The following is a 24,458-nucleotide window of genomic DNA, read 5'->3' on the forward strand; positions in this document are numbered from 1 at the left end:
AAAGAGAGCTTATCTTTGAGTATTTTTTCATTCTGTGGGCTCTGGGGAACCAATGCAGGTACTTAGGAAGGCAAAACACACCCAACAACAGCCTGACCAGAAAGAGACCCAGAGCAGGTTCTCACTTAGCCCCGACAGTTTTCTTCCTTTCATAATGGACGCTGAACTTGTTTTTCACCTCGTAGATGCAACAGTTCCCAGCACCGAAACCAGCTATACAACCACTCGGCCACCAAGCACTGTGACTAAGAAATGAGGGGAAGAAACAGCCGCACCGGCCGTGACGCCTCCTTCCGGAAGCGGACCGGAAACCGCTGTTCGATTCTGCGTCAAACCCGACTTCAGGGGCCGTCGTAAAACTGTCGCCCTTCGTCTCTGGGACCGGCCACAGGTTCCCACTCGCCTCCGGCGGGGGGTCTGGAACTGCGGGTGTCAGTTTTCCTTAAGATGGCGGAAGAGGAGGCTGGGGATGCAGAGAGGATGGAAGTCAGCACGGAGTTGCCTCAGACTCCACAACGACTGGCGTCTGTAAGTCCGTGTAGGCTAGTTGCTTTTGTCCCCCCGAGTCCTTCCCTACCGCGTTCAGGAGGATGTGGGGCTTCACCCCTTACGGTGGCTCCGGGGAGCGGGAGTCGTATGGATTGATCTGAAAGGAAGCCACAGAATAAAGTTAGTCATCACCCACATTCCTGCCGGCCAAGTCTCCGGTGTACAATGACTTTGTCATTTATTAGCCGTGACGAGTTCAAGCTTGTCTCTATCCTGAAATAGAAAGAACTGGTAATGTTATTAGATGGTCTGGTGTAGGGGTTTGGAGGAAGAGCCATTTTCCGACAGACGTAGTGTTAACCCCTCCTAGACGATAGGCGTCCAGGACGCAGCACCTAGTGTTGTATCGCATAGCTGGCTGGGTGGGGCATGATAGTGACAGGGAACGCTGCCTGTGTCAACTCACGTCAAGATATGGGGTGTAGGAGTTGTAGTCCTTCGTTGTAGCATCTTGAGAATCCAGTCCTAATCCTCGGTGGAGAAACCCATCATCTGTCGTTGCTTTTTACAGGTGAAGAACAGACTTCCAGACATTTCAAGTCAGAGCGATACCATTAATTAATATCGGAATCTATACTTTGCCCTTGTATTTTGAAAACCAAAAAAAAAAAAAAAAGGGAGGGCAGAGATAGTAAATTTGAGTCAATAGTCTGACTACAGGGAGAAAGCTGACTGAGGAGGATAAGTGGTAGGGGGCAACATTAGGGAATGTTCTGGATGTCTCCAGGCACCTAGTGGGGAGGTATATAGAAAATATTCAAATATTGGTCACTGCATGATGTGAAGAGTTTTACTAATTTATCTTTATTGGTGCATATAGAAAGGTGTGGGATATACACCTCTTTCTGAAGTTTCTTTGGTTTGTAGTTTTAATAAAATCATTTTTGAAGTATTTTAACCCTGCAGACACTTGAGCATTGTTTTATGAGAGAACAGAGTGAGCTCCAGAAAAGAGTCCACCTCAGGGACTGAAGAGACTGGCTGGGAGACAGAAATCAGGTGGGGAAGGAGTTGGACTAAGGTTTGGCCATCAACTAGGGCAGTGCTTGCAACCATCCTCTACCCCAAGTAGCAGTTCAACCTCATTTCACCGTATTGAAGGGGGAAGCATGTGTTTGAGATGATAAGAAATGAGAAGATAGGGAAACTTTAGAAGCAGCTGAAACATCTGGTCTTAAGGTAAAGCTGTGCTTTTGACATCTTCTAAGGAGTGGAGAAACTGTGCTGTGGTCAGAAGTGTTATCGTAATTTTGTATTGCTAAAGATGACTAGTGTTTATTTAAAGCTTTGATATATTAATTTCTTCCAGGTGGTACCAAAAAAACCTCATCAATCTGGATCTTACTTATTTGGAATTGGAGATAATGGTACAGGAATCCAGCTAGAATTATGTTGCAAACTCTTCAATATTAGATTTCTTTGGGCAAGGTTTTGGGTTTTTCAAGATAGTAGGTAGATGACAAGAGAAGTGTAAAAGCCTCAGGTAACTCACACTCTAGAGACACAGGTAGGACAAGTGCTCAAATTTTAATACAAGATAGGGTGATGTAAATGAATGAAGACCTGTGACTGGTGAGCCTCCTGATCACTTTTTTGGCTTGGCTCTCTCTATTTTAGGACTCCAGACATCTTCCTAGTTTCCTATTCTTTTTAAAAATACCACCTTCAATTTTATCCTGACAATGGAGTAAGACACTGGCTTTTCCAGTTTACTTCTTCTCGATTAAGCGAAGCAAGCTCAGAGATTCTTTAACATTTGAATGATTTGAATCTTAAATCACCATTGGGAGGCAGGGGAAAACAAAATAGTAAATATGGGACAGTTACAGAGGTCTAAGAAATCTTACCAATTCCATTAGAGTCTTGTCCCTGGGTATTATATAGTTTCTGTTATCCTTAAATCAAACTTCCTTCTTAGACCCCAGATCATTTTTTTCTGTCGTGTTGCAATCAACAGGCATGAAGTCTCTCAAATTCCTGACATCACATACATGCAATTAGAGTGAAGTAATAGGTATGAATTATTGGACATTTATTAGAAGAGCCATTGCTTAAGAATCATTAGGGGAGTTGATTCGGTAGGTCTAGGGTGGGGTCTGAGAATTTGCATTTTCACAAGCATGCACTGCAAATGAAGTCCTGGTCTGTGGGCCACAGAGTAAGATTTAGCCAGAGACATTTAGAAGTTCTCAGTATAGAGTTGACAGTTGAGGTTGTGGGGATGGATAAGATCTTTGAGGAGGAAAGTCTGTGTTTGTGTGTGTGTTTATACATACACAGAGAGAAAGAGACAGTCACACAGAGAGGGAGGGAGGAAGAGAAGGAGAAGCGAGGAAGACAGGAATGATTGAATTTCAGGGATAGACAGTGGAGGAAGGAGCTAGAAAGGGAGAAGCCAAGCAGGTAGGAGGTGAGAGTAGTGCAGTGTCATAGGGTGTAGTTTCTAGGAGAGGGTAGTTTATTGGGTCTAGGAAGGTGAAGAGTGAGAAAAATTGGGAATTCATAGTATGTGGAGTGGTCTGACAGAACTTCTGCCTTCTGTCTTCATTAACTGGATTTTCTTTATTAAGTCCATCTCAAAAGATGCCTCCTGGTATGGTACTAAACTCTTTTCTTTTCCCTGTCTACATCCTCTGCCCATGTGATTTCATCCAGTTCTGTGACTTTAAATATCATCTGTATTCGTTCAGTTCCCAAATTTGTATCTCTGGGTGATCTCACTTTTGAGCTCCACAGTCACAGGTCCGTCTGCCTACTTGACATATCCACTTGGATGTCTGAAAAGTGTTTCAAACGGAGGAGCAATTAGGAAGCTACTACAGTAACCAAGCCATAGTTGCTGGTGGCTTGTACTAAAGCGATATCACTGGAGATGAAGAGAAGTGGATGGATTGGGGAGAGATTATGGAAGTATGGTAGAAGTAGAAAGATTTGTTTATGGTGTAGGCATGAGGGAAAAGGGAAGAAACAGATGACATCTGGATCCCCAGTTTTTGACTTAAATATTCATGATTGTGGCTGTGTCATATACTGAGAGGAAAGACCAGGTTTTGGGAGGGCAAAGAAGGGAGACATCTAGTTTTGTTATCCCTGTCACAGTAGATGACACTTCCGTAATAGCTCTTGAACACAAACAATTCTGTCTGTCTCCACTCCATCTCTCTAGTCCTAGCCACCATCTGTTGCCTAGGCAACTGCAGTGGCCTTTTAACTGGTCTCTTAGCTTCTGTTTTTGCCCTCTTCCAGTCCATTCTCCACAGAGCAGCCAGAGAAATCTTTGTAAGACTAAATCAGATCATGTCAATCTCTTGCCTAAATCCTTCAGTGGTTTCCCATCTACTTGGAATAAAATCTAAACTCATTACATGTTCTTCAAGATCCAGCCTGATCCGGCCCCTCCATCTCCCCTCATTTTCTGTTACTTTCTCTTCATTCACTTTTAGCCACCCTAGCTTCCAAAATAAGTCCAAGCTCTGTCTTACTTCAGAGCCTGTGCCTTTGCTTGCTGTTCTTTTTTCATAGAGTGTTTTTCCTCTGTTTTTTCTTGATACTTACCTTGTCTAAAAGATGGGTTCCTTTTACCATTCTCTGTCGAAGCACCCTGTTTATTTCCTCCACTGCACTTACTACAATCTGTGATTACTGTATTGTCTTTATTTATTTAAATGTCTGTTTCTCCTACCAGAATGTAAGTTCCGTGAAGGCAAGGATCATGTCTGACTTGATCATAGTCATTTCCTGATTGTGTCAAGGAAAAATTATCTACAATCTCATGTGTATAGGGGATCTTTAAGAGATAACATAGTCTTTTTATAGTTGACTTTAAAATATTGAGATATAGAGGAATGAATGAGAAGTTATATGCTATTTTCAGTGGAGGTGATTTTCCTTAGAAATCTGTATCTATTATTTTAGGCCAGAGCACAGTTTTCTGTAGTAAGAACATACTTAGAGTGAGAAAATGAGGATGAAAACCAAAGTCTCTCTCTCTCTTTTTTTTTTTTGCGGTACGCAGGCCTCTCACTATTGCGGCCTCTCCTGTTGCGGAGCACAGGCTCCAGACGCACAGGCTCAGCGGCCATGGCTCACGGGCCCAGCCGCTCCGCGGCATGTGGGATCTTCCCGGACCGGGGCTCGAACCTGCATCCCCTGCATTTGCAGGCAGACTCCCAACCATTGCGCCACCAGGGAAGCCCCAAAGTCTCTCTTTTAAAAAAAAAAAAAAAATTATTTATTTATTTTTGGCTGCATTGGGTCTTCGTTGCTGCATGCAGGCTTTCTCTAGTTGCAGCGAGTGGGGGCTACTGTTGGTTGCGGTGTGCGAGCTTCTCATTGTGGTGGCTTCTGTTACTGAGGAGCACGGGCTCTAGGCACGCGGGCTGCAGTAGTTGTGGCACGTGGGATCAGTAGTTGTGGCACGCGGGCTCAGTAGTTGTGACGCATGGGCTTAGTTGCTCTGTGGCACGTGGGATCTTCCTGGACCCGGGATCGAACCCGTGTCCCCTGAATTGGAAGGTGGATTCTTAACCACTGCGCCATCAGGAAAGTCCAAAACCAAAGTCTCTTGAGTCCTAACTCAAGTGCTTTGTTGCCAGATCATAGCATAGCCTAGTGACAGTTATTTTTTCATCAGCATCTCCTCATTTCTATTGTAGGCAGCTAGGGAAAATTCTGATTTTCAGTACCAAATTCTGTAGAGTCCGATGAAGTTAAGTTCTAAAACTGCAAGTCAAGAGTGACAGCTTCGGGCTTCCCTGGTGGCACAGTGGTTGAGAATCTGCCTGCCAATGCAGGGAACACGGGTTCAAGCCCTGGTCTGGGAAGATCCCACATGCCGTGGAGCAACTAGGCCCATGAGCCACAACTACTGAGCCTGCGCGTCTGGAGCCTGTGCTCTGCAACAAGAGAGGCCGCGATAGTGAGAGGCCCGCCCACCGTGATGAAGAGTGGCCCCCGCTTGCCGCAACTAGAGAAAGCCCTCGCACAGAAACGAAGACCCAACAGAGCCAAAAATAAATAAATAAGTAAATTAATTAATTAATTAAAATAAAAATAAAAAAGAATGACAGCTTCAGTCCTACTAGTAATTTATCTAGTAATTTATCTAGATGAGCTGGTGCTTGAGACTGACTGCTTATGTTTAATAACAGACATTGTCTTGCAGATAAAGAGGTTTTTGTCCTCAGTACTGCATAGTGTCTGTCTGGGTAGATACATATATAAATCAGTGATGCGGGATGAACCAATGCAGTATCCTGCCCGTCCTTTCTTCATGTGTGCTGGCTTTGAGGGTTACCTCAGATTTCTTTGAAGGTGTTAATCATATGTTGTGTTCTGTGAAACAATTTTCTTTAAGCTTTTAACTCAGATGGCTTAAAACAAACTATTAAGACCTCTTTAGTCCTGAGTGATTTCTGTGAACTCCTATGTGTTCTTCTAAGATATTCTGGTTAACATGCCTCCTGTTGAAGAAACAAAAGTTATTTCATGAGTTTGTTTTTTTAAAGCATTTGGTACAGTTTTTTTTTTTTAATATTGTTACACCCTGTAGTAAGCTAAGTGCTTATGGAAATATGCTCTACTAAATAAATGCTATTGAAAGACCCCAGAAGAGTTATTGTGCTTCCATAAGTGCCTACTTGCTATCCAGGAATGACATAGGCCCTGTCCAGAATGGAGTTTGTTTTTAATCACTTGAATGTAATTCTCCTTATAGTTTACTTAATGCTATTCTTCAGAACGAAGTCTGTTTGACTTGTTTGGAGGAGTGGGGCTATAACCACTTAATGTGTCTCTATGGACTACCTTTTAAAAGTCCTTTGAACTTTTGGTATTGTTGGATAAGCTAGAAATGACTTTAGCCACAGGAGGAAAAATCTGTAAATTTATCCATTTATGTTTTTATATACACATACTCTGCCTTGCAGTCTAAGAAAGAATTTTAGTTGTATTGGAAATATTTATTCAATACAGTAGAAAGACAATATGAGATATGTACCCCATAGTGTAGGAAACCAGACTTCATTCATCCAGAGACTTCAAGGAGAGCTTAGAAAATTGGAGCATGAGCCTATGGTCAGAGCAGAAAAGGAAGAGAAAGGCTTAGGAGGGATGGTAAGCTTTCGAAAACTAAATTCTGACAGCATACATGTATGTATATTATCTCAACAGGAAAGAAGAGAGAGGGGCCTTATTTGTCATACTACTCTATATTTGATTCTGGCTAACTTTATCAATGCCATGAGGACGTAGTAGACTTATGTACAAAACAACACAAGGCTTAACAGACATATTATAGGACCGATATGTTATAGGACACACACATAAAATCTCCTTAGGCTAACTTTTGCATCAAAACTAACAAGGTGAAATTTAATTGTCATGAAAGTAAAAACTATGTCTAGGACTGGGTATTTGTGTGTAGGACTAGGTCTCTTATATGAATGATTTGAGGGTTTTAGTTTTCTGCAAACTCACTAAGTCATAATGTGATGTGGCTGCCAAACAAGCAAAAAAGTGATCTTTTAAAGCAGTTTAGTGTCCTGGATAAGAAAGGTAATAAGCAGTCCCACTCCTATGTACATATTGTGCATGTTCTATGTAAGAGTGGTAAACATGGAGAGTGGGATTAGGGATAGCCAAATTTCATTTCTAGGAATGAACAGATTTCTTTAGTTTCTACATTCCTGTTTAGCCCTGGAATAAAGAAACTAATGAGGGACATAATATTTAGCTTCATTTATTTGATAGGTTGTTGGGTGAAAGAGCAGAGTAATTTGTATTGGATTATTTCAGGCAGCATAGAATAAAAGTTACAGAAAGGTAGATTTTGGTTTAAGTATGAGCTGTAAGAATGGAAGTTGGCTGAGTGGATGTGTTCAGACAGGCTTAGGGAGCTGATTATCAGATATGTTTTAGACAGGGTTTCCCTATGGGATAAGTGGGTGCACTAGGGTTTTTGTTGTTTGCTTGTCTTTAAACTTCATAAATCTGTCAAATAGTATTACAAGAAAATTTAGTATAACCAAAAGATTTCCTTGTGCCTAGAGGTGCTCCAATTACTAGTCCAGTACTTGCTTTGAGCAGTTCTACCACCTCCAGATTTTGTTATGCCTTTAAAACAGGAGAATTAGAAACAGAATTACAGGCCCTCCGTAGATGTCCATCAGTTATCTAAGGAAGGGTAAATTGTGATTTGAACAAAAGGAACCTAGTGTACTTAAAGTAAGTTCTGCTTTCAGACTGATGTTACCAGTCATCCCAGTCCCTGGGTCAGAATTGAAAACATATTTTTTAATCTCCATGGGGATGAGGAAAATGTTTGGAATGTTTGGGGATTTAAATGTTGTGAGAATTTGTTTTTACAGAACAGTCAATTGGGAAAGTCTTCCCTTAACTCCAGATGTTGAAAAAAGAGGTTTTTTCCCTGAACATGAAAATAAAAATTTCTTAATTTAATCATGTCTCAAATTGGAGAAAATACTAAAAGCAACCAACCAAAGAATCAAACCTACTCCAGTCACCAGTAATTTCTGAACATGTCACCCAGTAGAATACATCCTGTATAGTTTTTCTTATCTAGAAAAAAAACCCAGAAATCTTAGTTGAAAAAATTTTTTTCATACTTGTGGCAGTCATCTAGGAAAAAATTTTTGTGAAACAGCATATTTATTCTTTGTCTCCTGTAAGAATTTTGTAAACAGTTTTAGAAGGCTTAATGTTATCATTTGCTTTGTTCTCTTTAGCAAGAAGTCTATAACTTTCAACAATGACTGAGACCTTTTGTTAAGTACTTGAGATAGGCTTGTGTGGATACAAGGATTTGGAAGGAAAGTTCCTTCCCTCAAGGAGCTAAAAATCTGGTTGAAGAGGCTCGATGTACATATTTAAAGGTAACTAATGTTATCTGGCAAAGGTACAGGTGCTGAATGAGTACCTTCTTTAGTAAGTGCTGCATTGGAGTTACAGGGGAGAGAAATTTTCTTAGATGGGTCAGTGAAGTGTTCATGGAGGTGGGCTTTGAGCTAAATCGACCTTAAGGAACAACTGAGGTAGGGGGAGGTGGAAGGATAGAGAGCTAGTGGTAAGGTCAGTGGAGAGGGCCTTGAAGGCATCAACACCCAGACATTCTGTCCAAATCATCCAATTATGTAAGGATAACATTTTAAAATATTAGTTCCTCAGACTGAGACATGTAATGACAGGGATATAATTTAAGAATATTTAGTGGTATTCATTTAGAGGGAAAAATTAAAAAGAAGACAAAGCTTTGTTTTTTGTTTTGTTTCACTATTAAAGTGAAATTGAGCAAGTCTTAAGGGTAAATTTAAAAGAATAATGTATTTATATTTGGTTAAGTAGCATGAACACTGAACTCTGGGAGTCAGGATACCTAAGTTCTATTCCTGACCCTGATACTATTCAGTCTTGAACAAACCAGTTTACTTTTTCCTTGTCACTCAGTTTTAAATGAAGGACTTGAACCAGAATAGATCCCTTAGGTTTTTGGTGATTCTCAAGTTTCTCATGTTCTTGAAAATATTCTTGAAAACTAGAACAGAAACTAGTTCTGTGCCTTCCATAATTAGGAAGGACAGAAAAAGGTTTTTGTTTGGTGTATAGGACTGAATATACAGGATTTTTTTTTCTTTAGTGCTGTTTGAAGAGAAGAATTTTAGGTACACCATAGAACATTAAATCTGCTAGTTATAGTTGTTGCCAGGTATGCAGAGAACACAAGTTGTTGATTTGTGAGTATCCTAGAAAAGTTGGAGTTAGAATATTGGAAGGTTTAGTTCATTTAAAAAAAATTTTAGTAAAATATTTAAAATTTTACAGTTAAAAAATTACTGCCAAAATATGGAATAACTGTAAGGATATTATTCATATTAGGTAAGCAGACATACAAATTCCATGAAAGTATGCTAAAATCCCACTACCCACTACTGTTAACATTTTGGTATATATTCCATCTAACTTTTTCCCCATGTTAATATATATAACATATAACCAAAATGAGATTTTATACACACTGCTTTGTAACCTACTTTAATGTACTGTGTATCTTCAATGCCTTTCCATTAGATGGAAATAGACATCTTCAGTTATCAGCTCTTTTTTTCTAACTTCTTATTTTGAACTCATTTTAGACTTTTAGAAAACTTAGAAAAATAGAACAAACAGTTCTCTTATATCCCTCACTCCTGCATCCCCTAATGCTAACATCTCACGTAAATGTAGAACAATTATTAGGGACCAGAAATTAATATTGCTACTAACTAAACGACAGACCTTATTCAAATTTTACCAGTTTTCCTACCAATGTCCTTCTGTTCCAGGATCCTATTGAGGATCCCACCTTACATCCCACCTGTTTGTCTCTTCCAGTATGTAACAATGTCTCACTTTCTTCATAGTCTTCTTCCAGTTTGTAACAGTGTCTTGATCTTTCCTTGTTTTTCATGACCTTGACATGACTACTCAAGAATATTGAGCAGTTATTTTGTGCCATGTTCCTTAATTTGGGTTTGATGTTTTCTTAAGTTTGGAATGAGGGCATACATTTTTGGCAAGAATAACACAAACATGGTACCATATCCTTCTCAGTGCATCATATTAAGGGATTCTTGATATCAATATTTCTTATTACTGGTGATATTTATCTTAATCATTTGGTTAAGTTGGTATCTGCAAGGTTTCTCTACTTTATACTTACTATGTTTTTCCCTTTGTAGTTAATAAGTATCTTCAAGGGAGATACTTTGAGACTATTTGGCATCATTTTATTTTATTTTTTTAAAAAATTTAAATAGATTTTTATTGGAGTATAGTTGCTTAACAATGTTGTGTATTTGGCATCATTTTAAATGGGTGTATATCCTATAGTTTTTTTAGAGCGGCTCCCGCCACCGCCCCTTGATTGCAGAGGTATTGACACTTGTCAAACAAGGTCAAACAGAATTACATTGTTTAAAGTAAAAAGTGAAAATTCTTAGACCCTCTCCGCAATTCCTTTTCTCCATGTAACCACTGTTAACAGTTTGATGTTTCTGTTTCTAGACACTTACTCCATGTTTAGGAAACATCTATACATATATCTATACATTTATATACATGTGTGTATGTTGAATTAGGAAACTCAAATTTGTAGAAATGCATAAAGTAAATATAATTTAGGTTTTCATTTTCTTTACAAAAGTGAAATTTTATTATTTTAAACTTGCTTTTTTCAATCTACAGTATTTTATGGTATTCTGACTGCATAGAATTGCATAGATGTATCTTTATTGATAGACATTTAGGTGGACGTTGTTTTTTCTCAGTTACAAGTAACATAGTGCACACTTCTTGTGGCTTCTCCTTTGTCTTTGGATGTGGGGTATCTTTTTTGGTGAGTTCCAGTGTCTTCCTGTCGATGGTTGTCCAGCAGCTAGTTGTGATTCTGGTGTTCTCGCAAGAGGGAGTGAGAGCACGTCCTTCTACTCCGCCATCTTGGTTCCTCCCACCTTTTTTTTCTTATTTAAAAATATAACTTGAAGAATGTTCCATAACAGTACATATAGATATCTGCCCCCCCTTTTTTATAATGGCTGCATTGAATTTATGTACCATGATTTATTCACCTCTTCTTATGGAGCATTTAGATTGTTTCCAGTCTCTTATTTATTTATTATTATTTTTTTATTTAAATTTTATTTTTATTTATTATTTTAAAAATATTTAATTAATTTATTTAATTGCACTGGGTCTTAGTTGCGGCAGGCGGGCTCCTTAGTTGCCACACGTGGGCTCCTTAGTTGCTGCACGTGGGGCTCCTTAGTTACGGCAGGTGGGCTCCTTACTTGGGCACATGTCCAGTCTCTTATTATAAATAATGCTGCAAATAAAATACCTGTGTATATTTGTTTTTACATATTTGAGTTTATCTGAGGAACAAATTCCTAGAAGTGGGAATTTCTGAGTCAAAGGTTATATAAATTAAAAATTTTAATAACTATCAAAATTGTCCTTCTGAGAGGATAGGCTATTTTTTTATTAGTTTCTGCTTTATAACAAAGTGAATCAGTTATACATATACATCTGTTCCCATATCCCTTCCCTCTTGCGTCTCCCTCCCTCCCACCCTCCCTAACCCACCCCTCCAGGCGGTCACAAAGCACCAAGCTGATCTCCCTGTGCTATGCGGCTGCTTCCCACTATCTATCTACCTTACGTTTGGTAGTGTATATATGTAGGATAGGCTAATTTAATTTCTACAATGATACCTAATTTTTAAAAATTATTATTATTATTATTTGTTTTTTAAATTTTTGGCTCTGTTTGGTCTTTGTTGCTGAGTGCAGGCTTTCTCTAGTTGTGGCGAGCGGGGGTTACTCTTCTTTGTGGTGTGCAGTCTTCTCATTGTGGTGGCTTCTCTCGTTGCAGAGCACAGGCTGTAGGAGGGCTGGCTTCAGTAGTTGCAGCACATGGGCTCAGTAGTTGTGGCATGTGGGCTCTAGAGTGCAGGCTCAGTAGTTGTGCTTCATGGGCCTGGTTACTCTGCGGCATGTGGGATCTTCCTGGACCAGGGATCGAACCCATGTCTCCTGCAATGACAGGAGGATTCTTAACCACTGTGCCACCAGGGAAGTCCCTAATAATACCTAGTTTTAGCATAATGTTTTACATAAAGTTTTATTGAGTTCAGCTTATTTATGGAGCCATATTGAGCTTCAGGAGAGCAAACTCAGAAAGCCTTATATATAATCAAATATGTGTAACCTTCCTTACTTACCTGTGATGGAACTTTATGTAAATTTTTAAAAAAATTTTTTATTGGAGTATAGTTGATTTACAATGATGTGTTAGTTTCAGGTGTACATCAGTGTGAATCAGTTATACCTATATCCACTCTTTTTTAAGATTCTTTTCCCATAGAGACCATTACAAAGTATTGAGTAGAGTTCCCTGTGCTATACAGTAGGTTCTTATTCATTATTTATTTTATAGGTAGTAGTGTGTATATTGTCAATCCCAGTCTCTCAGTTTATCCCTCTCCCCTGTAAATTCTTTTTTTAACATCTTTATTGGAGTATAATTACATTACAATGGTTTGTTAATTACTGCTTTATAACAAAGTGAATCAGCTATACATATACGTATATCCCCATATCTCCTCCCTCTTGCGTCTCCCTGCCACACTCCCTATCCCACCCCTCTAGGTGGTCACAAAGCACTGAGCTGATCTCCCTGTGCTATGCGGCTGCTTCCCACTAGCTAGCTATTTTACATTTGGTAGTATATATTAGTCCATACCACTCTCTCATTTCGTCCCAGCTTACCCTTCCCCCTCCCTGTGCCCTCAAGTCCATTCTCTATATCTGCATCTTTATTCCAGTCCTGCCCCTATGTTCATTAGAACCTTTTTTTCAGATTCCATATATATGTGTTAGCATACGGTATTTGTTTTTCTCTTTCTGACTTACTTCACTCTGTATGACAGACTCGAGGTCCATCCACCTCACTACAAATAACTCAATTTCATTTCTTTTTATGGCTGAGTAATATTCCATTGTATGTGTGTGCCACATCTTCTTTATCCATTCATCTGTCAGTGGACACCTTGGTTGCTTCCATGTCCTGGCTATTGTAAATAGAGCTGCAGTGAACACTGTGGTATATCTCTTTCTGAATTATGGTTTTTCTCAGGGTATCTGCCCAGTACTGGGATTGCTGGGTCGTATGGTAGTTCTATTTTTAGTCTTTTAAGGAACCTCCATGCTGTTCTCCATAGTGGCTGTATCAATTTACATTCCCACCAACAGTGCAGGAGGGTTCCCTTTTCTCCACATCCTCTCCAGCATTTCTTGTTTGTAGATTTTTTGATGATGGCCATTCTGACTGGTGTGGGGTGATACCTCATTGTAGTTTTGATTTGCATTTCTCTAATGATTAGTGATGTTGAGCATCCTTTCATGTGTTCGTTGGCAATCTGTATATCTTCTTTGGAGAAATGTCTTTTTAGATCTTCTGCCCATTTTTGGATTGGGTTGTTTGTTTTTTTGATATTGAGCTGCATGAACTGCTTGTAAATTTTGGAGATTAATATTTTGTCAGTTGCTTCATTTGCAAATACTTTCTCCCATTCTGAGGGTTCTCTTTTGGTGTTGTTTATGGTTTCCTTTGCTGTGCAAAAGCTTTTAAGTGTCATTAGGTCCCATTTGTTTATTTTTGTTTTTATTTCCATTTCCCTAGGAGGTGGGTCAAAAAGGATCTTGCTGTGATTTATGTCATGGAGTGTTCTGCCTGTGTTTTCCTCTAAGAGTTTTATAGTGTCTGGCCTTAACATTTAGGTCTTTAATCCATTTTGAGTTTATTTTTGTGTATGGTGTTAGGGAGTGTTCTATTTTCACTCTTTTACATGTAGCTGTCCAGTTTTCCCAGCACCACTTATTGAAGAGGCTGTCTTTTCTCCATTGTATATCTTTGCCTCCTCTGTCATAGATTAGTTGACCATAGGTGCGTGGGTGTATCTCTGGGCTTTCTATCTTGTTCCATTAATCTATGTTTCTGTTTTTGTGCCAGTACCATATTGTCTTGATTACTGTAGCTTTGTAGTTTAGTCTGAAGTCAGGGAGTCTGATTCCTCCAGCTCCGTTTTTTCCCTCAAGACTGCTTTGGTTATTCGGGGTCTTTTGTGTCTCCATAAAAATTTTAGGATGATTTGTTCTAGTTCCGTAAAAAATGCCATTGGTAATTTGATAGGGATTGCATTGAATTTATAGATTGCTTTGGGTAGTATAGTCATTTTCACAATATTGATTCTTCCAATCTGAGAACATGGTATATCTCTCCATCTGTTAGTATTATCTTTAATTTCTTTCATCTGTATCTTATAGTTTTCTGCATACAGTCTTTTGTCTCCCTAGGTCGGTTTATTCCTAGGTATTTTATTCTTTTTGTTGCAATGGTAAGTGGGAGTGTTTCCTTAATTTCTCTTTAAGATTTTTCATCATTAGTGTATAGGAATGCAAAAGATTTCTGTGCATTACTTTTGTATCCTGCTACTTTACCACATTCATTGATTAGCTCTAGTAGTTTTCTGGTTGCATCTTTAGGATTCTCTATGTATAGTATCATGTCATCTGCAAACAGTGGCAGTTTTCCTTCTTCTTTTCCGATTTGGATTCCTTTTATTTCTTTTTCTTCTCTGATTGCTGTGGCTAAAACTTCCAAAACTACGTTGAATAACAGTGGTGAGAGTGGACAACCTTGTCTTGTTCCTGATCTTAGTGGAAATGGTTTCATTTTTTCACCATGAGAACAATGTTGGCTGTTGGTTTCTCATATATGGTCTTGATTATGTTGAGGGAAGTACCCTCTATGCCTACTTTCTTGAGGGTTTTTATCATAAATGGTGTTGAATTTTGTCAAAAGCTTTTTCTGCATCTATTGAGATGATCGTATGGTTTTTATTCTTCAGTTTGTTAATATGGTGTATCACATTGATTGGTTTGCATATATTGAAGAATCCTTGCATTCCTGGGATAAACGTCACTTGGTCATAGTGTATGATCCTTTTAATATGCCGTTGGATTCTGTTTGCTAGTATTTTGTTGAGGATTTTTGCATCTATGTTCATCGGTGATATTGACCTGTAGTTTTCTTTCTTTGTGACATCATTGTCTGGTTTTGGTATCAGGGTGATGGTGGCCTTGTAGAATGAGTTTGGGAGCATTCCTCCCTCTGCTATATTTTGGAAGAGTTTGAGAAGGATAGGTGTTAGCTCTTCTCTAAATGTTTGATAGAATTCGCCTGTGAAGACATCTGGTGCTGGGTTTTTGTTTGTTGGAAGATTTTTAATCACAGTCTCAATTTCAGTGCTTGTGATTGGTCTGTTTATATTTTCTATTTCTTCCTAGTTCAGTCTCAGAAGGTTGTGCTTTTCTAAGAATTTGTCCATATCTTCCAGGTTGTCTATTTTATTGGCATATAGTTGCTTGTAGTAATCTCTTATGATCATTTGTATTTCTGCAGTGTCAGTTGTTACTTTTCCTTTTTCATTTCTAATTCTATTGATCTGAGTCTTCTCCCTTTTTTTCTTGATGAGTCTTGCTAATGGTTTATCAATTTTGTTCATCTTCTGAAAAAACAGCTTTTAGTTTTATTGATCCTTGCTATCATTTTCTTCATTTCTTTCTGATCTGATCTTTATGATTTCTTTCCTTCTGCTAACTTTGGGGTTTTCTTGTTCTTCTTTCTCTAATTGATTTAGGTGTAAGGTTAGGTTGTCTATTTGAGATGTTTCTTGTTTCTTGAGGTAGGATTGTATTGCTGTAAACTTCCCTCTTAGAACTGCTTTTGCTGCATCCCATAGGTTTTGAGTCATCATATTTTCAGTGTCATTTGTTTCTAGGTATTTTTTGATTTCCTCTTTGATTTCTTCAGTGATCTCTTGGTTATTTAGCAGTGTTGTTTAGCCTCCATGTGTTTCTATTTTTTACAGATTGTTTTCCTGTAATTGATATCTAGCCTCATGGCATTGTAGTCAGAAAAGATACTTGATACAATTTCAATTTTCTTATATTTACCAGTGCTTGATTTGTGACCCAAGATATGATCTGTCCTTGAGAATGTTCCATGAATACTTGAGAAGAAACTGCATTCTGCTGTTTTGAGATGGAATGTCCTATAAATATCAATTAAGTCTATCTTGTTTAATGTATCATTTAAAGCTTATATTTCCTTATTTATTTTCATTTTGGATGATCTGTCCATTGGTGAAAGTGTGGTGTTAAAGTCTCGTACTATGATTGTGTTACTCTCGTTTTCCCCTTTTATGGCTGTTAGCATTTGCCTTATGTATGCAGGTGCTCCTATGTTGGGTGCATAAATATTTACAATTGTTATATCTTCTTCTTGGATTTTTCCCTTGATCATTATATAGTGTCCTTCTTTTTCCCTTGTAATAGTCTTTATTTTAAAGTCTATTTTGTCTGATACGAGAATTGCTACTCCAGCTTTCTTTTGATTTCCGTTTGCATGGAATATCTTTTCCCATCCCCTCACTTTCAGTCTGTATGTGTCCCTAGGTCTGAAGTGGGTCTCTTGTAGACAGCATGTATATGGGTGTTTTTTTGTTTGTTTGTTTGTTTTTTTGCGGTACGCGGGCCTCTCACTGTTGTGGCCTCTCCCGTTGTGGAGCCCAGGCTCCGGACGCGCCAGCTCAGCAGCCATGGCTCATGGGCCCAGCCGCTCTGCGGCATGTGGGATCTTCCCGGACCGGGGCACGAACCCATGTCCCCTGCATCTGCAAGCGGACTCTCAACCACTGCGCCACCAGGGAAGCCCCTGGGTGTTGTTTTTGTATCCATTCAGCTAGTCTATGTCTTTTGGTTGGAGTATTTAATTCATTTACATTTAAGGTAGTTATCAATATGTATGTTCCTATTACCATTTTCTTAATTGTTTTGTGTTTGTTATTGTAGATCTTTTTCTTCTCTTGTGTTCCTGTCTAAAGAAGTTCCTTTAGCATTTGTTGTAAAGCTGGTTTGGTGATGCTGAATTCTCTTAGCTTTTGCTTGTCTGTAAAGGTTTTAATTTCTCCATCGAATCTGAATGAGATCCTTGCTGGGCAGAGTAATCTTGGTTGTAGGTTTTTCCCTTTCATCACTTTAAATATGTCTTGTCACTCCCTTTTGGCTTGCAGACTTCCTACTGAAAGATCAGCTGTTAACCTTATGGTGATTCCCTTGTATGTTATTTGTTGTTTTTCCCTTGCTGCTTTTAATATTTTTTCTTTGTTTTTAGTTTTTGATAGTTTGATTAATATGAGTCTTGGCATGTTTCTCTTTGGATTTATCCTGTATGGGACACTCTGGGCTTTCTGGACTTGATTAACTATTTCCTTTCCCACATTAGGCAAGTTTTCAACTAAAATCTCTTCAAATATTTTCTCAGTCCCTTTCTTTTTCTCTTCTTCTGGGACCCCTATACTCCGAATGTTGGTACATTTAATGTTGTCCCAGAGGTCTCTGAGACTGTCCTCAATTGTTTTCATTCTTTTTTCTTTATTCTTCTCTGCAGTACTTATTTTCACTGTTTTATCTTCCAGGTCACTTATCCGTTCTTCTGCTTCAGTTATTCTTCTTTTGCTTCCTTCTGGAGAAATTTTAATTTCACTCATTGTGTTGTTCATCATTGTTTGTTTGCTCTTTAGTTCTTCTAGGTCCTTGTTAAACGTTTCTTTTATTTTCTCCATTCTCTTTCCAAGATTTTGGATCATCTTTACTCTCATTACTCTGAATTCGTTTTCAGGTAGACTGCCTATTTCCTCTTCATTTGTTTGGTCTGGTTGGTTTTTACCTTGCTCCTTCATCTGCTGTGTATTTCTCTGTCTTCTCATTTTGCTTAAGTTACTGTGTTTGGGGTCTCTTTTTCGTAGGCTGCAGGTTCTTAGTTCTCACTGTTTTTGGTGTCTTCTCCCAGTGGCTAAGGTTCGTTTAGTGGGTTGTGTAGAATTCCTTGTGGAGGGGACTGGTGCCTGTGTTCTGGTGGATGAGGCTGGATCTTGTCTTTCTGGTGGGCAGGACTACGTCCGGTGGTGTGTTTTGGGGTGTCTGTTACCTCATGATTTTAGGCTGCCTCTCTTTTAATGGGTGGGGTTGTGTTCCTGTCTTGCTAGTGTTTGACATAGGGTGTCCGGCACTGTAGCCTGCTGGTCGTTGCATGGAGCTGGGTCTTAGCATTGAGATGGAGATCTCTCGGAGAGCTTTTGTCGTTTGACATTACGTGGAGCCAGGAGGTCTCCAGTGGACCAATGTCCTGAACTTGGCTCTCCCACCTCTGAGCCACAGGCCTGACACTCCGCCAGAGCACCATGACCCTGTCAGCCACATGGCTCAGAAGAAAAGGGAGAAAAAAAGAAAGAAAAAAATAAGATAAAGTTATTAAAATAAAAAATAATTACTAAAAATAAAAAAATTAAAAAGTAATAAAAAAAGAAAAAAAAAGAAAGAAAGAAGAGAGCAACCAAACCAAAAAACAAATCCACCAATGGTATCAAATGCTAAAAACTATACTAAAACAAAATCAAAAACGCACAGACAGAACCCTAGGACAAATGATAAAAGCAAAGACAGACAAAAATCACACAAAGAAGCATACACATACACACTCACAAAAAGAGAAAAGGGAAATATATATATATATTTAAAGAAAAAGGAGCAAAGACAGCAACCAAATGAATAAACAAATCTACCAATGATAATAAACTCTAAATACTAAACTAAGATAAACATAACACCAGAACATAACACCAGAACAAACATAACACCAGAACACCAGAACATAACACCAGAACAAACATAACACCAGAAACAAATTAGATGCAGAAAGCAAACCTCAGTTTTGCTTTCAAAATGTTGAGCTGGCTGGGTGGTTTGAGGCAATCACTTCACATTTAAGGCCAAATTGCCAACGAGTAATCCATGAAAAGTCTACAGTTGCTCCCAAAGTCCCCCGCTTCAATTTTGAGATGATTCGTTGTCTATTCAGGTATTCCACAGATGCAGGGTACATCATGTTGATTGTGAGGATTTAATCCTCTGCTCCTGAGGCTGCTGGGAGAGATTTCCCTTTCTCTTCTTTGTTCACACAGCTCTTGCGGTTCAGCTTTGGATTTGGCCCCGCCTCTGCATGTAGGTTGCCTGAGGTCATCTGTTCCAGGACAAGGTTAAAGTAGCAACTGATTAGGGGGCTCTGGCTCACTCAGGCCAGGGGGAAGGGAGGGATACGGAATGTTGGGCAAGCCTGCAGCGGCAGAGGCCAGCCTGACCTTGCAACAGCCTGAGGTGTGCCATGTGTTCTCCCTGGGAAGTTGTCCCTGGATCACGGGACCTTGGCAGTGGCGGGCTGCACAGGCTCCCGGGAGGGGAGGTGTTGCTAGTGACCTGTGCTTGCACATAGGCTTCTTGGTGGCTGCAGCAGCAGCCTTAGCGTTTCCTGCTCATCTCTGGTGTCCGCGCTGATAGCCGCAGCTCGCGCCCATCTCTAGAGCTCACTTAGGCAGTGCTCTGAATCCCCTCTCCTCACTCACCCCGAAACAATGGTCTCTTCCCTCTTAGCCAGTTCCAGACTGCCTTCCAACTAGCTTTGGTGCACCAGCCCCCTTCAGGCTGTGTTTGTGCAGCCAACCCCAGTCCTCTCCCTGGGATCTGACCTCCGAAGCCTGAGCCTCAGCTCCCAGCCCCCACCCATCCCAGTGGGTGAGCAGACAAGCCTCTCAGGCTGGTTAGTGCTGGTCCGCACTGATCCTCTGTGCAGGAATCTCTCCACTTCGCCGTCTGCACCCCTGTTGCTGTGCTCTCCTCTGTGGCTCCGAAGCTTCCCCCCTGCCACCCCCCCACCGTCTCCACTAGTGAAGCGGCTTCCTAGTGTGTCGAAACTTTTCCTCCTTCACAGCTCCCTCCCAGAGCTACAGGTCCTGACCCTATTCTTTTATCTCTGTTTTTTCTTTTTTCTTTTGCCCTACCGAGGTACGCAGGGAGTTTATTGCCTTTTGGGAAGTCTGAGGTCTTCTGCCAGCGTTCAGTAGGTGTTCTGTAGGAGTTGTTCCACATGTAGATGTATATCTGATGTATTTGTGGGGAGGAAGGTGATCTCCACGTTTTACTTCTCTGCCATCTTGAAGGTATCCCTGCCTTGTAAATTCTTAATTCTAATTATATGTCAGGTTAGAAAACTCTTTAGACAAGTTTTATTAGTTTATCATAGCTGAATAGAATTCTCATTCCTTTTCTTTGCCCTGAAAATTGTTTAACACTTCAAGGGGACACCTGTTAATTTACTTTAAGATATAGTGAACAAGTATATGTTCACTGTGCGGAAACTCTTTATGATTTTATAAACGTTATCTAGCCTTTGTTTTTACAGACTGAAGAGTCCTAATTTTCCATCCCTATTATTTTTTCTAGGATTCCTTCATTCTTTGCCTAGATAACACTACCCAGTGGCCTGAATAATGAGTCTCACATCTTGGCACAAGGATGTTGCTGTACCGGAAGGGCCAGGACCTTAGCTACCATAGATAGCTGTGGGTTGGTGCCCTATGCTCTACTGGCAAGTTGGGTTAGTGTATGATAAATATACTTCTTAGTTTCCTCCTATTTGTGTGTAATTTCATAGAAGGGGTAGCTAAATTTAAGAAGTAGGGTCATGTTCATTTTAATATAGATCCATTCTAAAATTCATCTTTCAGTATTTGGTTGTATGAAAAATTTGAAAAATGCACAGTGAGTAGCAGTATTGGGTAACAGTTACGTTCATTTTGAGTAACAGAAGGTTTTAATTTTGATTAAAATAAAAAAATTTATCCATTTTTTTTCATGGTTGGTGCTTTTTCTGCCCTGTCCAAGAACTCTTTGCCCACCCATAGGATGTCAAAGAGTTTTCTCCTATGTTTTTGTCAAGAAGTTTTAGTTTTATTTTATTTTTTTAAAAAATTTATTTATTTTATTTATTTATTTTTGGCTGCATTGGGTCTTCGTTTCTGCACTCCTGCTTTCTCTAGTTGTGGCAAGTGGGGGCTACTCTTCGTTGCAGTGCACGGCCTTCTCATTATGGTGGCTTCTCTTGTTGCAGAGCATAGGCTCTAGGTGTGCGGGCTTCAGTAGTTGTGGCTCGTGGGCTCTAGAGCACAGGCTCAGTAGTTGTGGCACATGGGCTTAGTTGCTCCATGGCATGTGGGATCTTCCTGGACCAGGGATCGAACCTGTGTCCCCTGCATTAGCAGGTGGATTCTTAACCACCGCGCCACCAGGGAAGTCCCAACAGTTTTATTTTTTAATATTTAAATCTTTTATTCATTTAGAATTAATTTTTGTGTTTGTTGTGAAGTATGGGTTGATGTTCTTTGTTTTCCATAAGGATACCTAATTACTCCTGTACCAGTTTTTGAAAATGCTGTCTTTTTTGAATTATGTTGGTTCCTTTTAAGAAATCAATTGTCTTTATATGTGTGGATTCATTTTTAAACTCTCTCTTAGTTCCACTGATAAATATATTTATCTCAGTGCTAATTCCACAGTCTCAATTCGTGTATCTTTTATAGTAAGTCCCAAAATCATGTAGTGTTAAGTCTCTTCTAAGTCCTTTACATTTCCATATTCTTTTTTTTTTTTTTTTTCTTGGCTGTGCTGCGCAGCTTGTGGGATTTTAGTTCCCCAAGCAGGGATTGAACCTGGGCCATGGCAATGAAAGGGCTGAGTCATAACCACTGGAATGCCAGGGAATTCCCTCCATATTCATTTTGGAATCAGTTTGTCAATTCTACAAGAAAGCTTTCTGGGATTGTGTAGAATCTGTAGATCAGTTTAGGAAGTATAGACATCTCAGTATTGAATCTTTTAAGCAATGAACATGATGTTACTCTTCATTTTTTTAGGTGTTTTAGAAATTTCTCTCAATAATGTTTTGTAGTTTTCAGTGTAGGGGGTTTTCACAATCTTTATTAAATTAACTCCCAAGTTTTTTGATGCTATTGTAAATGCTATTTTAAAAAATTTCATTTTCTAGTTTTTTGTTGCTAGTTTATAGAAATACAGGTGATCTTTATTTGTTGATCTTATATCTAATGAGTTTGCTCAATTCACTTACAATTTTTATGTGTGTTTTTTAACTGATTCCTTAGAGTTTTTTATGAAGAGTAATCATATTGTTTGTGAATAGAGACAACTTCACTTTTTCCTTTGCAATCATCATGCCTTTTATTTATTTTTCTTGTTTTATTTCACTAGCTATGACCTCTAGTACAATATTGAATAGAAGAGAACAGATATCCTTGCCTTATCCCTGATCTTTGGAGGGAATGTATTATTGCAAATATTTTCTCTCAACCTGTTTCTCCTTTTCGTTTTCAAACTATGTTCTTTTTTATTCACTGAAAATTTACATAAAGTAAATAACTGTTTATTGTACAGTTCTATGAGTTTTGACAGTTGCCAACAGTTGTGTAACTGTCACCATAATAGATACTACAGAACAGTTCCATTGCCCTCAAAAATTACATTGCTGCTACTTTGTTGTCAGCCCCTCGCAACCACTTTGCTATCCTCTATCTCTAGTAGTTTTGCCTTTTCTGGAATGTTATATAAATGGAATTATATAGTATATAGCCTTAAAAATTTTTTTTTAATTTATAATATAACTTAAATGTGTACAAATATAAAACTAGTATGAATGCCTTATACTTACAGTTTTAATTTAAGCATAAAACAAATATGAAATTCTAATAAAACCAGAAAGCCAACATATTTCAAATGAACAGTATTAATTTAATTGGAAGGATATTAACCGCAACTCCAGTTGCCACTGTTGGTTTGATACTAGAGAGTTCTGTTTCTCCTACCTCTCTTTTAGGCCTGCTGTTACTGAGTGGCATTAAAAATGTTGAGCTGGCTGGGTGGTTTGAGGTAATCACTTCACATTTAAGGCCAAATTGCCAACGAGTAATCCATGAAGGTCTTTTAACAGGGCATTTCTTGATACTTAGAAAGCTCTCTTGTTTGATTGAAGATAAGGGTGGTGTTATTGAAATCTGCATATAGTGTCTGTTAAACCCACTTATAGGGACTTCCCTGGCAGTCCAGTGGTTAAGACTCTGCACTCCCACTGCAGGGGGTGTGGGTTCGATCCCTGGTCGGGGAAGTAAGATCCCACATGCCTTGCAGTGCAGCCAAAAAAGGAAAAACACCAAAGCCACTTATAATGGGAATCAGGAATTTGGCACAGAGGTGGTCTTTGCTCAGTTCACAGATATGCTGACAACATGAACATGGTCCCAACTGCTAAGAGGCAGTAGTACATAGCCTCTTGAGTTCGACTTCTTTTGATGTTGCATGCATTAATAATTCAGTCCTTTTACTGTTGAGCAGTATTCTATGGTTTGGATGTACAAACAGTTTGTTTATAATCCACCAGTTGAAGGACAACTGAATCATTTCTAGTTTTGAGCGATTATGAATAAAATTGCTATAACTTCATGTGCAAGTGTCTTGTGAACATAAGTTCTTGGGTAGATAACTAGGAGTTTGATTGCTGGGTCATATAGTAAGTATATATTTAACTTTGTAAGAAACTGCTAAACTCTTTCGTAAAGTGGATGTATAACATTTTGAGTTCCTACCAGCACATTCCTTTTCCAGTTTTCTGCATCCTTGTTGATACTTGGTATTGCCAAATTTTTATTTAGGTTATATAGGGGTATCTCACTGTCATTTAAAAAAATTTTTTATTGGAGTATAGTTGCTTTACAATGTTGTGTTAGTTTCTACTGTACAGCAAAGTGAATCAGCTATACGTATACATATATCCCCTCTTTTTTGGATTTCCATCCCATTTAGGTTACCACAGAGCATTGAATAGAGTTCCCTATGCTATACAGTAGGTTCTCATTAATTATCTATTTTATACATAGTATCAATAATGTATTTATGTCAATCCCAATCTCCCAATTCATCCTACCCACTCCTGCAACCCCTTGGTATCCATACGTTTGTTCTCTACGTCTGTGTCTCTATTCTGCTTTGTAAATGAGATGGTCTATACCAGTTTTTTCAAATTACATATATATACGTTAATATACGATACTTGTTTTTCTGATTTACTTCACTGTGTATGACAGTCTCTAGGTCCATCCACATCTGTACAAATGACCCAATTTTGTTCCTTTTTATGGCTGAGTAATATTCCATTGTATATGTGTGCCACATCTTCTTTATCCATTCCTCTGTTGATGAACATTTATGTTGTTTCCATGTCATGGCTATTGTAAATATTGCTGCAATGAACATTGGGGCACATGTGTCTTTTCGAATTATGGTTTTCTCTGGATATATGCCCAGGAGTGGGATTGCTGGGTCACATGGTAGTTC

The 24,458-nt window shown here is 38.9% G+C and overlaps 1 protein-coding gene across 2 annotated transcripts in view; it reads left to right on the forward strand.

Annotated features, from left to right (window-relative positions):
• The first annotated feature begins 325 nt into the window (after window positions 1-325).
• Window positions 326-24,458, forward strand: part of UBR1 (ubiquitin protein ligase E3 component n-recognin 1) — a 165,911-nt gene continuing 141,778 nt past the window's right edge. For both annotated transcript variants that reach the window (XM_082619146.1, XM_082619147.1), the window contains exon 1: window positions 326-528. In XM_082619146.1, the coding sequence (XP_082475272.1) occupies window positions 448-528 (81 nt within the window). In that variant the 5' untranslated portion in view covers window positions 326-447. The remainder of the gene's footprint in view (window positions 529-24,458) is intronic.

The sequence above is a fragment of the Mesoplodon mirus genome, assembly GCF_964341445.2.
Source record: "Mesoplodon mirus genome assembly, chromosome: 4".
Classification (NCBI taxonomy): domain Eukaryota; kingdom Metazoa; phylum Chordata; class Mammalia; order Artiodactyla; family Ziphiidae; genus Mesoplodon; species Mesoplodon mirus.